Consider the following 18,305-nt stretch of genomic DNA (forward strand, 5'->3'; position numbering starts at 1 on the left):
ATTATTGTTTGAACTTAATGCACAGATCATTGAATAAAGACCTGCATATGGAATCCACTAGGCCTACCTCTTCCTTACTATGAGCAACTTGAACTCAAACAAAATCTGAGTGGAGAATATTTTTGTCTTCACATGAAACTCCCAATCGCATGGATTCCTGTTGAAATTATTGGATTTCACCCACAAAAATGTACAATGCAATGACGGCATCTTTAAACTCAGAGCTCACATGAAAGATCAATATATTTTCAGTGTCACACTTAACATATTCAGGTACTATGGTATTTACATTTTACACCAAGGTAAGCACACCATGTTATGGTACAGTAAATGTTTAAAAACATGGTACAACATTGTTTTTGGTACTGTTTTAGTGAATGCTAACAAACATGCATTACATTTCTGACTAAATATATAGTCTTACATTATATACTGTAGATTGGTATCTGAATCAATCTGAATCAAATCTGGATCTCAGTCTGACGCCAAACACATCGATCCTTATCCTGCAGTGAATCAGTCTTGGGCATGACTGAGCTCCTGAATACTACATCACATTCAAATCCCCTGCTGTTAGGCAGATCCATACGCAGCTAATGTGGACTATATATGGATTACTAATTTATACTCCATTCTAGAACCCTCGGAACAGCGGCGGTCAGCCTATTAGGTCCTGTCTCCTGGGGGGCCTCAATTTACTAAGCTGCATAGATAGAGAGTGTAAAGCTAAGAAAAGCTTATAATATGTTTATATGGTATAATATGTTTAAATGAACCAGTTTGATAGGAAATTCCATAGCTGCTCAGGGATAATACTGTTCATTACTGCTGGTTTAGGATCAATTTCCACATTGGAAACTGACATTTTATTGAAATGTAATTTCTGTTATTGAAAAGCTGAAATCTTAGCAGCCATTATTTCAGTTTTCACAGTGTCACATGAGCCTTTTGAAGAAGCCACGACCTTTTGAAGAAGCCACTCTTGGTTGTTGCACTGCACTTCAAGACTGTTTAACCTTAGCCTGAGGTGATTACAAGAGCAGCAGGATGACAAAACTTTTAAGATGATGAAATTCTGAGGTGTTTACAGAAATAAACATTTCTTAACTTATGAAACTTTTTTTATGAGTGATGTTTTGAGGTGAGTTGGCTTTCTCCTCAGGGTGTGGGAAATGATCCAAAGGCCAATGTAGGAAAGAATCAAAAGTTTATTTTTTGTGTATATACACAAAGGCACACACATACTCATAGTGATCTTAGCGCTTAGAAACAAACCTTGAATTTACTTTACAAACCACTTTACAACCACATCCAACTGGCAGAATCTCTCAGATTCAATCAATGAGCTGTTGGCAACAAGGAACATATATCCTGGGAAAAGAAGTAAAAGTGAAAGAGAGACGCTGAGAGAAATGTGGATAATTGGATAACTTCTGTGTTCTCATTTCTGCCCATCTCATTAGCTTTGATTGCACTACATTAGGGAATTGCTAATATCCCCAAGTCTGTTTTGTGCTCAAATAGGACTACTACTACATCTCTCTTATGTAAACATAATCAATAATGCACTCACTGCTGACCTAAGGTGTGTTTCCCGTAGAATGATGTAACATAGTGCTTAAAGGGACAGTTCACCCCAAAAAAATCAAATCTGTAATTATTTACTCACCCTCAAGGTGTTCCAAACCTGTATGAGTTTCTTCCTTCTGCTGAACACATAATAAGATATTTTGAAGAATAACAGCTGATTTACTTCCCATTTCATAGTAAACTTTGATAGTATTTTTTTCCATACGGTGTAAAAAAAAAAAAAAAGGCTACTTTCAACAGTTTGGTTAACAATATTCTACAGAATAAACAGAAGAAAGAAACTAATACAGGATTGGAAAAATCTGAGGGAGAGTAAATGATTAATGATTATTATTACGTATTCTGCATAAAGGGAGGATTGACTCTGGGTGTATGTTTTTAATGCTACCTGGTCTCATAGCATTTACGTACCTGGGTGCACTTTTTAGCGTACCAATAAGTACATATCACTGCAGTTTCCAAAATAAATGAACACTTTCACACAAATTTACAGAGTTGCGATTAATAAAGCGTAATTTTCGCACAATTACTTGAAGAATATCATGCTATGACTTCAAAACAATATTAATATACTGGGAGATTTGAAAACTGATGCTTTTGAACGTTAGCATCGCACACATCCAGCTTCATATCTATGGGTTTTCATAAATGACAAGTTTGTTCGGTAGCTCACGGAGGACAGAGACGGACTTAGAAGATGAGAAGCACCGGTTCAAATCCCGTGTAACTACGGTTCGACAAAGCAGTTAAAATCTGCGTAAAAGAAAGTTCAAATGGCACAGTTGCATCAGCTAATACATTTTTATATCAGTTTTGCATTTGTTAACACTATCGGGTAGGTTTAGGGCTGGATTTGGTGTAGGGCATATTTCCAACACGATAGAGCATTAACCTTTAGCGACAGTCCCCGGATATTTGAACCTCCGCAATACGTATCTGAAGCAACGTAATAAAAAAACAGCAATAACGTACCAATAGCTACGTAATAAAAACGTGCCAGGGTTCACATATTGAACCTGTGTTTTAGCGCCACTCAGTGGACATTTCTATTTCAAACTGCGGCGAAACGTGCAGCAAGGTACGTAAAACGGTGTCACACAAAACGTGCGTAGAGGTACGTATTTTTATGAGACCAGGTTGTTTTAATAACACGCTCTACTAGCTCGTCGGATCTGCTCTGCAGAGTCATGGAGAATTGTGAGAAGCTGTCGGTTTGTTGAGGTTTTCTCCCGCTTTGCCTAATGTAGTTAGGCAAGGATCCGCAGGATCCGCGGCGGGCAGCCGTCTCTGAGCGTGCACCCTGCCTAAACATTGGTGTAGCACCACCCGATTTGTGCACTTGTGGCATTATGGGAGACAGCCAGTTGGCAGCATGCTGACCTTTGCATGAGACGGCTTCCTGGGCGGCTGCTCTCAATTTTGCTCATACAGAAATTCTCCCGGACAACTTCCTCTGTCAACTCCAACTATCATCTACATCCAAATAATCTATTCCTGTAACATTGACTCTTCTGGCGTATGATAATTCATATGTAGTTCCACATCTACTTGCTTGAATTTGAAGCATAAACTGCTTGTGACAAACTGCTAATGAATCATTTCTGCAACTGTCAAAGCTACCTTTAAAAAAGCTCTGTGAAGATACACAATTTAAAGAAGTGGAATATCTTCTAGTTAGCTACACAAAAGATACAAACCCAGTTGATGCTGGGTAATCTATTTTTACTATCAGATCATTTAATTTACCAATTTAAGGCAGTATTTATTTGTCACAGAAACATATAGACAGATTTATATAAGTCTATATTCTATTGTTAAATAAGGCTGTGAGGTGAGTTTCCTCCTGTGTTCTCCAAACAAACCCACACAGTCTCTCTGCAACACACTTAACCTGCCTCTTTCTATATTTAACTCATTATGTTCCTTCTCTACAAGAGTCAGATATCCTCCTCTCTTTCTCTAGTGTTTGATTGGAAAAAGATTCACATAAAAGATTCTCATGTTGTTGTGGAGGCAGACGTGACAGCACTACCACCTCGACCTGTCGACACAGCATATGAGCCATCAATTTGTCTCACAGAGCAGTGATATGACTAACATGCACTTTATGTTCTTGAAAAATGATATCCGGACATTCTAGCTCTGAAACACCTTTGCTGTTCTCTATCTGCATGTTTTTGCTGTTCACATTTGAATTCAGGTTAAATTTTCTGTTAGTCATCTAAGTGACAAAAGAGGCCTGATTTACTTGAAATCACTTTACACAAAACAGCTTCATTAAAAGGAATGCAATTATAAAGTGAAGAGCTTTTGACTCAGAATCATTTATGTTCTGTAGTGGATTTATTATTATTATTTTTATTTATTTTTTTGAAAAAAAAGAGTAAAGGATGTTTTAGATCAGTGATTCTCAAATGGTTTCACTTCAGGACTTACATCAGACATCACATGGCGACCCAATATGAAAATGTTTATCTTATGCAAAAGTGTTCATTTTTTGAAAACAGACAAATGCAACCTCTCTCTTTTTGATTCTGCCTAATTTGCCTTTCCACCAAATGACAGACTGAATATCTTGAATCATTTCTTCTCAATTAAACTCTTGCATTTGTTCATTAAAATGATTTGTTCAGATTTGTTCACTGAATCATTCAGTGACACTTTGTGCAGGACAAGATACATTATGAGCATGTCACTGTTTTATTTACTCGATGTGTTAAAGCCGTTGTTTTGTTTTTTTTTTTTTTTTATTTGTACTGTTCTCCGAGTTCCACTTATAATGTTATCAAGAGTTTTACATCAAAAAACATAATAATTTAGAAGTAATTGGCTATTTTCTGTTCTGTTTTGACCCCCCTCATCGGAACTGTCTTTTTGAATAGGCATGGCGGACTGTAGAATCAGAAGTACACACCCATTGCTATGATTGGCTAATAGTTGTGTATGTTTGACAGCGTACATCCTTCATATAAACACATAAATACCCAGTAAATATCAAACGATCTGTAATAACAGACAAAGCATTAGTGATCACGTAATGAAAATGCATTACTGTCGGATCTAAAATAGTCGGCACAGCATCGTCTTTTAGTTTCAATCTTTTTTGAAAATCCTGCATCAAATTGTGCCTTGTTTGTAAACGAATCAACGGTAAAATGAAGTGAACAAAGGACCAATCTCTTACTGGTCTGGCACTTCATTAAAAATAAAGTTCATCAAATAAAGTTTATCGTTTGGATTAAGGAAAGGAAATGGCATGACGTGTGGTGCCCCATTACTCGGAATTTGTGCTCTGCATTTACCCATCCAAGTGCATACACACAGCAGTGAGTATTGAACAAACACACACACACACACACCATGAAAACACACCTGTAGAGTTTCTGCATAGACCTGCATTTGCCGCTCTTGTCATTTACCTACTACATGTGCAAATCGGTGGGCGGGGCTAAACAGGCAGTGATGTAGAAGCAGGCGTTGATCTTCTTCTGCAGAGTTTAGCCACACTATTATGTCATAAAATGGCACATTCCAGAACCTGTTGTTTTGCCAGATTGGCTTCAATATAAGCTGTTTTTAGACTAATGAGAAAGTTTTGAGTTTTGAAACTCAAATTTTGAATTCTTAGTTCATGAGCCCTTTAAGAAACAGTTGTTCACCAAACGAAATAATTTCTTCTCAATGATTTCTTCACCTTTCTGTAGGACAGGTTATTTTTGAGTGTGTCACTGATTCATTTACTTTTTAAGGAATTGATTCCTTAAAAAACTGAGTCATCATGAATAAACAATTGTTTCTTCTAAATGAATCATTTGAATCTGTTCACCAAAAATATTTGTTCGGTTTGTTCACTGATTCCTTCAGGGACTCTCTGCAGGACAGTTTAGATTAATAAGTGTGTCACTAATTCATTTACCCAACTGATCCACTCAATTTAAACTTTGAATCTGTTCACCAAAATGATAAGCTCAGATTTGTTCAGTTACCCTTTCTGCAGGACAGATTACATTATGAATGTGTCACTGATTCATTTACTCAACTGATTCCTTAGTCATTTACTCAACTGATTCCTTAGTCATCACAAACAAACAATTGCTGCTTCTCAATGAATCTTTTGAATCTGTTCACCAGAAAGATTTATCCAGATTTCTTTTTTTTTTCTCACTGATTTGTTCAGACTCTTTCTGCAAAACAGGTTACATTACTAAGTTTGACAATGATTCATTTACTCATTTAAATTACTATTCATTTACTGATTTACTGATAAAAACATAGTTTTTCAGTGAACAAAATAATTCATTCTAAATTAAACGTTCACCAATTTGTTCACCAAAATGGTTCGTTCAGATTTTTTCAGTGACCCACTATGCAGTACAGGTTACATTATGAGTGAATTAATACTCAACTGATGTTAAAAACAGATCATCCCTTTATATTTTTATTAAAATGTGTGCACCTACAAGTCTACCAATCAGCAATGTTTTTCCCATTGTCTGTGACAGAATAAAAAAAAGCCTGTCACCCACCAGTTATGAGCATACATGATAGTTTTATTTTGGGCTCTGTCACTTTTTTTATTGACAGACAGGTGGGAGAGAGAAAGAAAGAATAACGGGATCATGACCAGACACAGGCCAGATTCAAATCTGTGTCTCCTACATGAGCATCGCACTCCGAGCTATTTACATTTCTGGATATTTTTATATTTAGTAGTATGCATACACGGTAGTGCTTATATTTTAAAAGACACACACAGGCATATGGAGTCCCTGTAGCGTTGACCTGCTTCACTCTGAAAGCTGAGTCTGCCTTTTGTCGTCTCAGAGGTACTGAAGCTGACTGGCCCACTCCGGTTACTGGAGTTCAGCTTTTGTAATTGCATTAATATATCCCACTGTTCAAGTCCCAGTCCTCCTTTCCCAGACATCAAGAAACAGATTGTGTGTGTGTGTGTGTATGTGTGTGTGTTTGTGAAAGAATACTAGAGAGAGTCAGCGTGGTGTCATGATTAATGAACTGTTAAACAGAAACGAACTCTGCAAAAACTGTCTCTGCTTCTGTCTGCTGATTTACTGCACCAAAAACATACAGCATATGGAAATATCTTTTTTTGATATAATGTAATACTCACCCAGACCGAGGCATGATACTCTCAATCCAGATTTCCCAAGGTTCCTAGACAGACACGAACAGAGACAGAGAGAGGAGGGAGAGAAAATAAAACATTTTTAGATTTGACATCGGTGTCCTTCTGGTTCAGGCTTCATGGAGCTAAACAGTATTTCTCAATGTAGATTTTAGCTGAAAATTAAAACAGACACAAATGCAACTATATAAAAAGAAGTGTCTCCCTTTCAGGTCTACTAGTGTTGTCTGAGAAAATTAGTTAGTTTTTATCCAGTTAACCTAGTGGTGCATGAGACGAAGCTGAACAATGAAAACCAGTAAACTAACTTTGCTGGCAGGTTAATTATTATTTTATTATTCAGACATATTATAGTTTTTATTATTTTTTGATACTTTTATACTAATCATTTTCATTTAAATTTGAAAGCTTTTGTAATTCTTTTTAAATATTTATAGATTTTTTTAAATGTCCATATAGTTTTCATTTTGAGTACATCAAGTTAAATGAAAAGGGCAAAATTGATTTTCTTTTACCTAATTTTTTAAGCATTTTAATCTTTTTTTTTTTTAAATCTAGTTTTAGTGAACTGTACTAATATGAATTTGTCAGTTATGTTGTGACTCATGTTGTCATGCATTTTAGTAACGCGTAAAAAGGACAATAAATATCATTATAATTTTACTTCAGGGACATTTTTTAAATGTGTTTTTGTTAAATTTTGGTATGTTTAAATGAATATATAAATTGTTTGAATATTTGCACTTGTCAACTACAATGTTATTTTGTTGACAAAATGTAGATGCCATTTTGAAATACTTAAAATTAATAAGTAAAGGATATTTTCATCAAAAGAAGATTTTTAAAATGCTTGTGGTATCTGAACAATAATATTGGGATTGATTAAAGGTTTATGTGAATGTGAAGCTGTTACCATTTACATTCTCAAATTTCAATATCCGTTGACAAGACAATATCTAAATGGCCTTCAGCTGAGGAAAAAATGTCATTTGGGTCCAGATGATGTACAGTAGTTAGTTACAGAAATCTACCAGCAGAGGTTTACTGGTTCATGCTAGCCAGCCAAACTTTGTGTTGAATAGACATCTGAGGTGATTAACACCACAGAAAAACAATAGCACAGGAAATATGTTGATAAAACTGGCCGTAGTCTAACACAGCACCACTTAGCTTCAGTGATGCAGTGTGCTAAATCCCATAAACAATTCAAAACATTACAGAGATTTTGTGACTCCACAGCAAGTATTAACCAGATGAAAGGGAATTCATTGTTTTTAATGAGATTTATTGATATCAAGTGGGTTGGGATTAGCGACAAACTTTGCTGGGAACACAGAAAAGTGCTGACAGAGAGTGAAAATAAGGATGAGCAAGACAGAAAATGCAAGCGAGTGCATTCTGCCGTGAGAGTGTATTACCTCTGTGCTACTATCAGTATGAATTTATTTCTCTGCATCAAGGCCAGAGAATGAAGGTGCAGGATAATAACAGATTCACCGTGCTGCAGATAATAAACCTGCATGTGTGACAGATTACGCATGGCTAATGCGCAACCAGCACCTGAGAACTTACACAGCACGTTCTGTAATATACAGCCTGTCGTTACCATTAGTTTCCAAGGATCCATCTGTCAACTTGTGACAGTTCATAACAACATTAAATTGAAGAGTGTGACCGAGGAGATAGCACAATCCCCTTTTCAAGACCCAGAGCAAGGTAGAGAGAAGCAGAAACAATAACATGACTAAAGGCTTATACTCATACACACCAGGACCAAATATTTGTTGCGGAAGTTTGCTGCAAACAACATTTTGTACAGAAAAAGAAAAAAAAATCTTCTTTTTTTTTTTATCTTCAAAAGTTTTTTGGGTTTTTTTCAGTACATTAATATTAGTTTAAGAGCTTTGGTATCATGAAAAGCAATTGTTACATAATTTAATAATTTAGGTTGATGTTCCTAATTTTAACAAAATAAGTGGGATTTTGTAAAAACAAATGTATACAATATTGCAATATATATTTTTAATTAGTACTCACCTGAATATACATTCAACTAGGACACATTCAATTGATCAAAAGTGGCAAAGACATTTATAATGTTACAAAAATTTATATTTTAAATAATTGCTTTTCTTTTGACATCTATAATCACCAAATAATCCACGATGATAAGCATGTTAAGAACCATTATTAATAATTGTATGATTGTGCTTTTGATCAATAAATGCAGCTTTGGTGAGCATAGAATACTTCATGACAATACTAAATAAAAAAGTAAAATATATATTTATTTATTTATTTATTTAGTATTGATTGATTGATTGTTATTGAATATTGTTCGTGCACATGTGGTTGTGAAGTCTTTGAGCCTCTGGGGTGAATTTGTATTTTGTAACTGACAGCACTACAGAAGAAAGCTATCTATCATTGCAAAAGTGAGAGGACAAAAAAAAAAAAAAAAAAGAAAAAATGATTGGGTTCCAGTCAGATTGAGAAAGACGTTTAAGATTACATTAAAGGGGCTGCTCAAAATAAGCTGCATTGTGGAGCATTGCGCACTGCAGACAAACAGAGGAGCATGACCACAACAATGGCACAGCTCAAGAAAAAGAGTCTTGTGTTGTAGGGGACAGCGTGTAATGTATAATTCTCTGTGTACATTTGTCAATCTATACTGACAGTATCAAACAGAGCAGAACCATCCAGAGACCAAACATAGCTTTTAAAGCAACACACACACACCATATCTAGGTTCGTCTCAAGGTAAAGTGGAGATGTTTAAACCTGAGAGTGAGATAGAGGTGCTAAAATCAGTGGACAGAGTTTAAACGATGTAATTAATCATCATAATCATGCTCTTTAAGGGCACTCCTGCAGGCCGTCTGGCCAGTGGCTCTGAGGGGACTAAAGGAGTTACTGCACCAGCAGTTCCTTTCAGCAGACTTGCACTGATCACTCGACATGTTTCTCAATGAATAATTAAAGGAGTAAAGCAGATGTATTATTCTGATGTCAAACAGCATCAGAAAGTATTATATAGCATAGCGATTTTATGAAATCAGTTTTAACAAGATTACATTATCTCAAAACAAATTTGGCTTTATTTTTTCAGCTTGTTGACATTTATACAGACTCAAAGCCTCATCTCCTGAGCCACTGCACAAAGGAACAAAATACATCTAACACAATAAATCAGTTCAAATAATTTTAATAAAGTTCAAATAGTTTTCAGTTTACAGATCTGTTAGGCTACATTTACACTAGTGCATGTTCGTTTTAAAACGCATAGCTCAGACAGAATCATTATTTCTATTAATCTTTATCCATTTTCATAAGTGGGTGTTTTATTTTCTTTCACCATATGTTTTATTGTTATTAAATTCTGGTGTAGTATGTCTAATTATTTGAATGCATAAACACTTAGTTTATTCAAATTTATTCTTAAAATAGCCTTATGAAATGTTTTATTTTTCCTCAGAAATTCTGATTTTCAAATGAAGGCATAAAACATTAATTTAATTTATCTTTAAATTTTTATTTATTTATTTTGTCAAAAAAGGGGCTATTAAAATTAAAACATGGAAGAAATGTTGTGTGATCATTAATTAAAAAATAAAGTTTTAATAATTTTAATAGTAGCCTAGTAGTAACAGTATGTTCATTCTGCTGAACAATAGTAATGTATTTCTGCCGCAGTGTCTTCTCAGTTAAACCGAACTTTTATTTTGACGGGTTGCCGTGAATACCTTTACAGCTCTGTGTGTATATGATAGCCTAGTTTCACTCCAATCAAATGGTAAAATGCACATGAAGTGACTCTCAGAGCAGTTCTGGAGATGTTGTTCATGTGTTTATGTCCTCATTTAGTGAGACCGCAGACGCTGAAATCAAGGCGAGCGTCAGACGCTCAGTCTGTGTGTAGTAAACAAAGCTGCACGATAGAGAGCAGACTGCTCTGTACGCTTTCGAATCGCTCTCGCGGATGTTAAACACTGATCGATCTGCGCCGCGTCGCTTCTAGTTGAACACACCTAGTGCTGCAGGCTTATTGCCTCATTGACTTTGATGAGATTAACCCCTTAGGTATCGAAATTTGGTACAGAAGGACAATACGTTTTTCGATACTCGATGGTATCGAGGCAATTCGGTCGGTGCCTAAAAAGTATCGAACTCGATACCCAGCCCTAGTTAGGAGTGTTGTTCAGAAGACTGCTCATGTGAGATCAGGAAAACGCTACTCCTCAGATTACAATGACTTAAAACACACACACTCACACTCACACTCTCACTCACTCAATATGCTTCCAACTTTGTGGGAATAGTTTGGGGAAGGCACTTTTCTATTGCAGCATGACTGTGCCCCAATGTACAAAGCCTATAAAGACATGGTTGGATGAGTTTGGTGTTGAAGAACTTGACTGCAGCCCTGACCTCAACCCCATCGAACACCTTTGAGATGAACCTGAACAGAGATTGCAAGCCAGGCCTTCTTGTCCAACATCCATGCCTGACCTCACAAATGCACTACTGGAGTTGGGCAAAACTTCTTACAGAACTACTCCAAAATCCTGTGGAAAGCCTTGCAAAAAAATTAAAGCTGTCATAGCTGCAGACAGGGGACCGACTCCATATATGCCTATGTGTTTAGAATGCAATGTCATTAAAAGTCTCTGTTGGTGTAATAATCAGGTGTCCCAATACTTTTGTCTATATAGTGTGTATTCTATTTAATAACACTAACCATGTAATTAATGTCCTATTTGTTAAAGCAAGTATAAATATCCTCAAGTTGGTGTTTTCTACGCATTTTTACATTTGAAGAGTTCAGATGCAAAAGCCCCCAAGTTTCGTCTAAAATTTTACTCTCACGTGACTTTACCCCATTTATTCTCAAAAAGCCTACCTCCATCAAACCCACAGCATGCACAGATGTAATATTGTAGGCCCAAATCCAGAAACACGTTAGCATTCTAGCACTTTTGGTTCCATCATACTAAAGGCAATGTTTTTTTTAACAGATTTTTGGTTAATGTCTTTGGTTAACACAAGCTCAAGATATTGTAACGTGTTATTCTATGACATAAAATACATCAGTAACATTATTTTTTTAAAGTGGCTAAATGGGACTACAGAGGTTATCGAGGACATTAAACATCACACCGAACAAGTTAACTAATTTACTAACTAATCAATTTTCACAGCCTCATTGTGTTTATAATCGTGCACTTGCAAACTATTCTAACTCAGACTTAAAAAAAACAAAAAAAACCTGCATTTTTATTTTTTATTTTTAAAGAAAGACTGAAAGAGATGCCGGAAGCTTAATGGTGGTGAGGTTGAAGTCATGTGAACTTAGTGTAGTACATGACATTTAGGCTTCAAAATTTATAAATGTTATGTTAATTTGTGAAGATTACCATGATTAACTAAATGTGTACAAACAAAACAGAGCATATTTTCTGCAATAATCCATTCCTATTGTTTTTGTTGAGGGAGCAGGGTGATGCTAACTTCCAGATTGGCCTACAATAATACATTATCACTGCAGGACTTAGAGGTCCTATTAAAACGCAACTCAGCTGGTGTCAATTTTGTACACTGTCAAATTAGTGATTTCTACACTATGTAATGTCATATTTTTAAAATTTGTGTTGTTTTATTTTTGTACTGTGAATAATTTTTTCATCCAATTTTGTGAAGAGGCACTGGCTTCCCTGCTCCAAACAGAATCAAAGACTTTTACTGCAGGCAGAGACCCAGATACGATCATTACTTCAACCACAGCCAGTTCAAGGAGTTAACTGTAACCAGGCTCTCCCTGCTGCTTTTCTGATGGGGCTGTGTGCATAAATATGTGTGTGCATGTAGACGGTGTAAAATTTAGTTGGAAGCTGAACTGTCATGATTACTTTAGAGAACATAACCCATAATCTGAGAAGAACAGAGTGAATCAGACTCATGCAGTATTCATGCAGCAATAATCAGAGAACACTTATCTCACCCATTGTCTCTACTATCTGTCATAATAAAGTAATGCACTATAACATGATGCTGTAAAATGGAGATGTGATTTGGGTCAATGAGAACCTGACCTCTGGTGATTCTGAGACCCCAGGTGCATCATCTGGAAGCAGTTTGAGTGCACATGAGCATATAAGCGTGCTATCTGCTTATGTGCCTCAGCATCTGTTTGTATGTGTGTATATGAGTGTGTTTGTATGCATTGGCACTCTCCAGAACAGCACACCTGAGCCCTAGTTGGGTTTATATGATGTTTATCATTGCATTTTCAGGGTCAGCCTCAGTTCTTGCAACACAGAGTTTGTCTTACTTCTGCAGTTTTGCTGTCCTCGAATAATTTCTGTAATCTCAGATTACGTTTCATTCGACTCTATTCCTGTGTTAAAAGTCATTCTGGTGTGTCGGATCCATGCGCCGTGATGTTACAGTGGAGAAAAAAAATTAAATATTTGATCCCCTGCTGATTTTGTATGTTTGCCCACTGACAAAGAAATGATCAGTCTATAATGTTAATGGTAGGTTTATTTGAACAGTGAGAGACAGAATAACAACAAAAAAATCCAGAAAAACGCAATTCAAAAAAGTTATAAATTTATAAGTATTTGATCCCCTATCAGTCAGCGAGATTTCTGGTTCCCAGGAGTCTTTTATGCAGGTAACGAGCTGAGATTAGGAGCACTCTCTTGTCAGGGACAAGATTGTAGACCTTCACAAGGCTGGAATGGGCTACAAAACCTAGGGTTGGGTATCGTTTGGGTTTGTTTCGATACCGGTGCCAAATCGATACTTTTAAAACGGTACCGGTGCCTAAACGGTGCCTGAACCGATACTTAAAAATAATAGAAATAAATAAAAATTGCCAATTAATAATTGGATTGGCCATTAGCACTAAACACATGATGTCTTTTTCATTCATACTGGATGCCAGAGGGCGCCCTCGCACAAAAAATCCACATATCCAGTCACAGAAGTAGCTGAACTCGTGAAGCTCCAGGAAATCCCCAATATGGACAAATGCAATGCTATGTATGTAACTGAGTAAACAAGATATAAACGTTTTGAATGATAAAACAAATACAATAAACACTCGACTACAACAATGTATAGTTTATCTGTGTTATTCAAGCCATCTCTGGTATTTTCATAATAATTAAGTATATTTATAATACATTGCCAATCGATGTATTAGTAGCCTATGGAACATATTTTCTGCCTCATTCAGTGACAAGAAGCTACATCAGATCACAAAGGAAGCATTTAACTAGTGTTGTGGACTAAAAAGGTTATAATGTTCTCTTTTGTTGGACAACAGGTTTAAAAACGTGAATACAAGAGAATTTTAGCTTTAGGCATTTTAATTTAAGAATGTTTAGATTAGCTAGTTAATGGAGGGCTACCAGAGCAAGTGTAATTTCTGCATTCACGCGCTCCTCGGATGCTCTCATTTCCCGAGTTTTTAAGGCGGAATGTGAAAACAGCACGCTCGCGTTACTACAAAGATTTGTTGGACTTGTATTATTAGAGCTTTCTGACTTGAGTTCACGTGCATTTTCTCTGTCAGGAAATTATTTTTCACGTGAGGTGCCGCTCGGTGATGTTGCTTCTTACTTTCGTTTTGGAGAAACAAAGGACAAATATTTAAATCGATCGCTCAAGCACGGCACCGAAATGAGGCACCGAAATCTCCGTTCTGATTCGGTTCTAGTACATACCGGTTACATAGGTACCGGTGCCATATTGGTACCGGGTTTCGGTACCCAACCCTAACAAGACCATCGCCAAGCATCTTGGTGAGAAAGTGACAATAATTGGTGCGATTATTCGTAAATGGAAGAAACACAAAATAACTGTCAATCTCCCTCGGTCTGGGGCTCCATGCAAGATCTCACCTCGTGGAGCTTCAATGATCATGAGAACAGTGAGGAATCATCCCAGAACTACACGGGAGGATCTTGTCAATGATCTCAAGGCAGCTGGGACCATAGTCACCAAGAAAACAATTGGTAACACACTACGCCGTGAAGGACTGAAATCATGCAGCGCCCGCAAGGTCCCCCTGCTCAAGAAAGCACATGTACAGGCCCGTCTGAAGTTTGCCCATAATTCAGAGGAGAACTGGGTGAAAGTGTTGTGGTCAGATGAGACCAAAATCGAGCTCTTTGGCATCAACTCAACTCGCCGTGTTTGGAGGAGAAGGAATGCTGCCTATGACCCCAAGAACACCATCCCCACTGTCAAACATGGAGGTGGAAACATTATGCTTTGGGGGTGTTTTTCTGGTAAGGGGACAGGACAACTGCACCACATCAAAGGGACGATGGACGGGGCCATGTACCGTCAGGGCCAGGGCATTGAAAATGGGTCGTGGATGGGTATTCCAGCATGACAATGACCCAAAACACACGGCCAAGGCAACAAAGGAGTGGCTCAAGAAGAAGCACATTAAGGTCCTGGAGTGGCCGCCAGTTTCCAGACCTTAATCCCATAGAAAATCTGTGGAGGAAGCTGAAGGTTCGAGTTGACAAACGTCAGCCTCGAAACCTTAATGACTTGAAGAGGATCTGCAAAGAGGAGTGGGACAAGATCCCTCCTGAGATGTGTGCAAACCTGGTGGCCAACTACAAGAAACGTCTGACCTCTGTGATTGCCAACAAGGGGTTTGCCACCAAATACTAAGTCATGTTTTGAGAAGGGGTAAAATATTTATTTGACTCATTAAAATGCAAATCAATTTATAACTTTTTTGAAATGCATTTTTCTGGATTTTTTTGTTATTCTGTCTCTCACTGTTCAAATAAACCTACCATTAAAATTATAGACTGATCATTTCTTTGTCAGTGGGCAAATGTACAAAATCAGCAGGGGCTCAAATAATGTCCCCCCCCCCCACTGTATACACTAAATGGATGTGCATGAGGAATTGGAATGGGTATTTCATGAAGGTTACAGTCACCGCATACTATACTTAGAGAATTGCTGTCTCTTCAGGCGTGCATCTCTGACCAGTGCGGGCCTAATTAGGTAAGAAGTCCCTGTGCACATGAAACATTATTTCATATTTCATAGCAGAGAGACACAGAAGGTATGTGACATGTGTGAGAGAGAAGATACGGTTATTATATAAGTGACAAAGACAGAAGATAGGAATTTGATGAAATACAGCGATTGAGAGGATAGGATGAGAGAAATAATCAGAGAGAAAAGGACATGAGGCATATACAGCAGCGTTTGGCTGGTTTGACTCTGCCAGTATTCTGATATGTCAGGGGAGACCCCATCTGTCATCATTACAAAACTGTCTGCTTCTCTCACGTGCTAACACATATTACAGATAGTCCTACTATGAAAACTGTTGTCCTCTACTATAAAATACATAAAAGACATTATTGTATGCTTTTATGAAGCATGACATTTTTGTTATTGGATACAAATTAAGAAAATTGTGAAACACATTGGACAGCTAATAAAAACTAAAAATAAAATAAAATACAAAAACATCAGCTGACCAATGCAAACTTGGTTTGACATTTTGTTCATGACGCTGTGAAATGTATACATTATATGTGCCGCTTAAGTTTTCAAATGTGTTTTGGAGTCCCTGTACCCTCGAAAAACAAAATACCACACTAAGAATTGTGCCTCATGACTTAATAAAGTCCACCCAAACAGCAAAGGTCAACCGTCACAATCAATTTCAGAAAAAAATATGATGCAATATCTAGGTCCTCATTCACACATTGTTCTTTCAGTGACTTTGCTTCCTGTCAAAATAAAGCAATAAATGAAATCTGAAGTTAAAAATAAGCCGTAGTATAACACTCTATTTAATGAAGTCTGGCACTTGGGTTATTTAAAACAGAACTTTAAATCATTTCTTTAGAGGCTTCAGTAAACAAAAATAATTTGAGTGTCACAGGGCAATCAAAACTTCATTATACAAGAACTCAAAGAACTGTCTACCATCCGCAGTGAACAATGCAAAATTAAACTTCTAATATCTGGATATATTTACTCTGCAGCAGATGAGAAAGAAATATCTACTGCCAGATGCTCAATAGGGTAGAACTTACGGATGCAGTGCCTCTGTGCCAGGCTAGCACACATAAATCAAGCTGATTGACAGCGGGCCTTTTCCTTCTTACTCTGAAGCAGATAAAAGTCTGAGATGTTGGGCTGCATGTTTAATGGACAACAAAATGCAGAGGGGTATAATAAGATGCATGAAACATTGCAGATGATCCACCCAGCAGCAAGAAAAGAGATTCATCTCATAAGGAAAGAATATTATATGTGATGTTAATATTTGGAGTTGTGTCAGACTGAGTCTGGAATCCTGACTGAATGGATCTTGCAATGCAGAGAGAGAGATGAAGCAAATAAAGTGTTGAAAATGAACAGTTGTGCTTGCCTGCCACATTGAGCAAAGCTTTGCCTTGTGCTCTGCTCAAAAGAAGAGGGAGCAATCTGCATAAATCAGGAGCAAACCACCTACTTCCACAGCTTGAGCTGTACGCAATGGAAACTGTCGCTGTGGACTCCTGGAGTCAAGAGATCTGGCTGATGTAATCTAATATATTAAAGGTCAAATGAAGAATACATAAGCTTAAAGTATTGTTGAGGTAAATTGCTTTGTAAAATGTGAGGTAGAAACGTTCTGTTCAATGTTTGGTAAATGTTTTCGGGGTGATCTCATTTATATTCATAGTGTAAGTATTGGTAAGTAGGTATTAGACACTTTACTGTATGTACAGGTGCATCTCAATAAATTAGAATGTTGTGGAAAAGTTCATTTATTTCAGTAATTCAACTCAAATTGTGAAACTCGTGTATTAAATAAATTCAATGCGCACAGACTGAAGTAGTTTAAATCTTTGGTTCTTTTAATTGTGATGATTTTGGCTCACATTTAACAAAAAACCGACCAATTCACGATCTCAACAAATTAGAATACTTCATAAGACCAATAATAAAATAAAAAAAATCATTTTTAGTGAATTGTTGGCCTTCTGGAAAGTATGTTCATTTACTGTATATGTACTCAGTACTTGGTAGGGGCTCCTTTTGCTTTAATTACTGCCTCAATTTGGCGTGGCATGGAGGTGATCAATTTGTGGCACTGCTGAGGTGGTATGGAAGCCCAGGTTTCTTTGACAGTGGCTTTCAGCTCATCTGCATTTTTTGGTCTCTTGTTTCTCATTTTCCTCTTGACAATACCCCATAGATTCTCTATGGGGTTCAGGTCTGGTGAGTTTGCTGGCCAGTCAAGCACACCAACACCATGGTCAAATCCTGCTGGAAAATGAAATCAGCATCTTTAAAAAGCTGGTCAGCAGAAGGAAGCATGAAGTGCTCCAAAATTTCTTGGTAAATGGGTGCAGTGACTTTGGTTTTCAAAAAACACAATGGACTAACACCAGCAGATGACATTGCACCCCAAATCATCACAGACTGTGGAGACTTAACACTGGACTTCAAGCAACGTGGGCTATGAGCTTCTCCACCCTTTCTCCAGACTCTAGGACCTTGGTTTCCAAATGAAATACAAAAC

At 37.0% G+C, this 18,305-nt stretch overlaps 1 protein-coding gene across 6 annotated transcripts in view; it reads right to left on the bottom strand.

The window, feature by feature from the left end:
• The window catches only part of kcnab1a (potassium voltage-gated channel subfamily A regulatory beta subunit 1a), a 137,835-nt gene that overhangs the window by 45,027 nt on the left and 74,503 nt on the right, over nt 1-18,305 (bottom strand). For 5 of the 6 annotated variants that reach the window (XM_058752197.1, XM_058752195.1, XM_058752194.1 and 2 more), the window contains one exon: nt 6,722-6,765. In XM_058752197.1, coding sequence (XP_058608180.1) covers nt 6,722-6,765 — 44 coding nt within the window. Of the gene's footprint in view, nt 1-6,721; nt 6,766-17,095; nt 17,100-18,305 lie in introns of those variants that run through there. The other variant, XM_058752198.1, reaches the window with a different exon arrangement.

This window comes from Onychostoma macrolepis, chromosome 18, assembly GCF_012432095.1.
Source record: "Onychostoma macrolepis isolate SWU-2019 chromosome 18, ASM1243209v1, whole genome shotgun sequence".
NCBI lineage: Eukaryota > Metazoa > Chordata > Actinopteri > Cypriniformes > Cyprinidae > Onychostoma > Onychostoma macrolepis.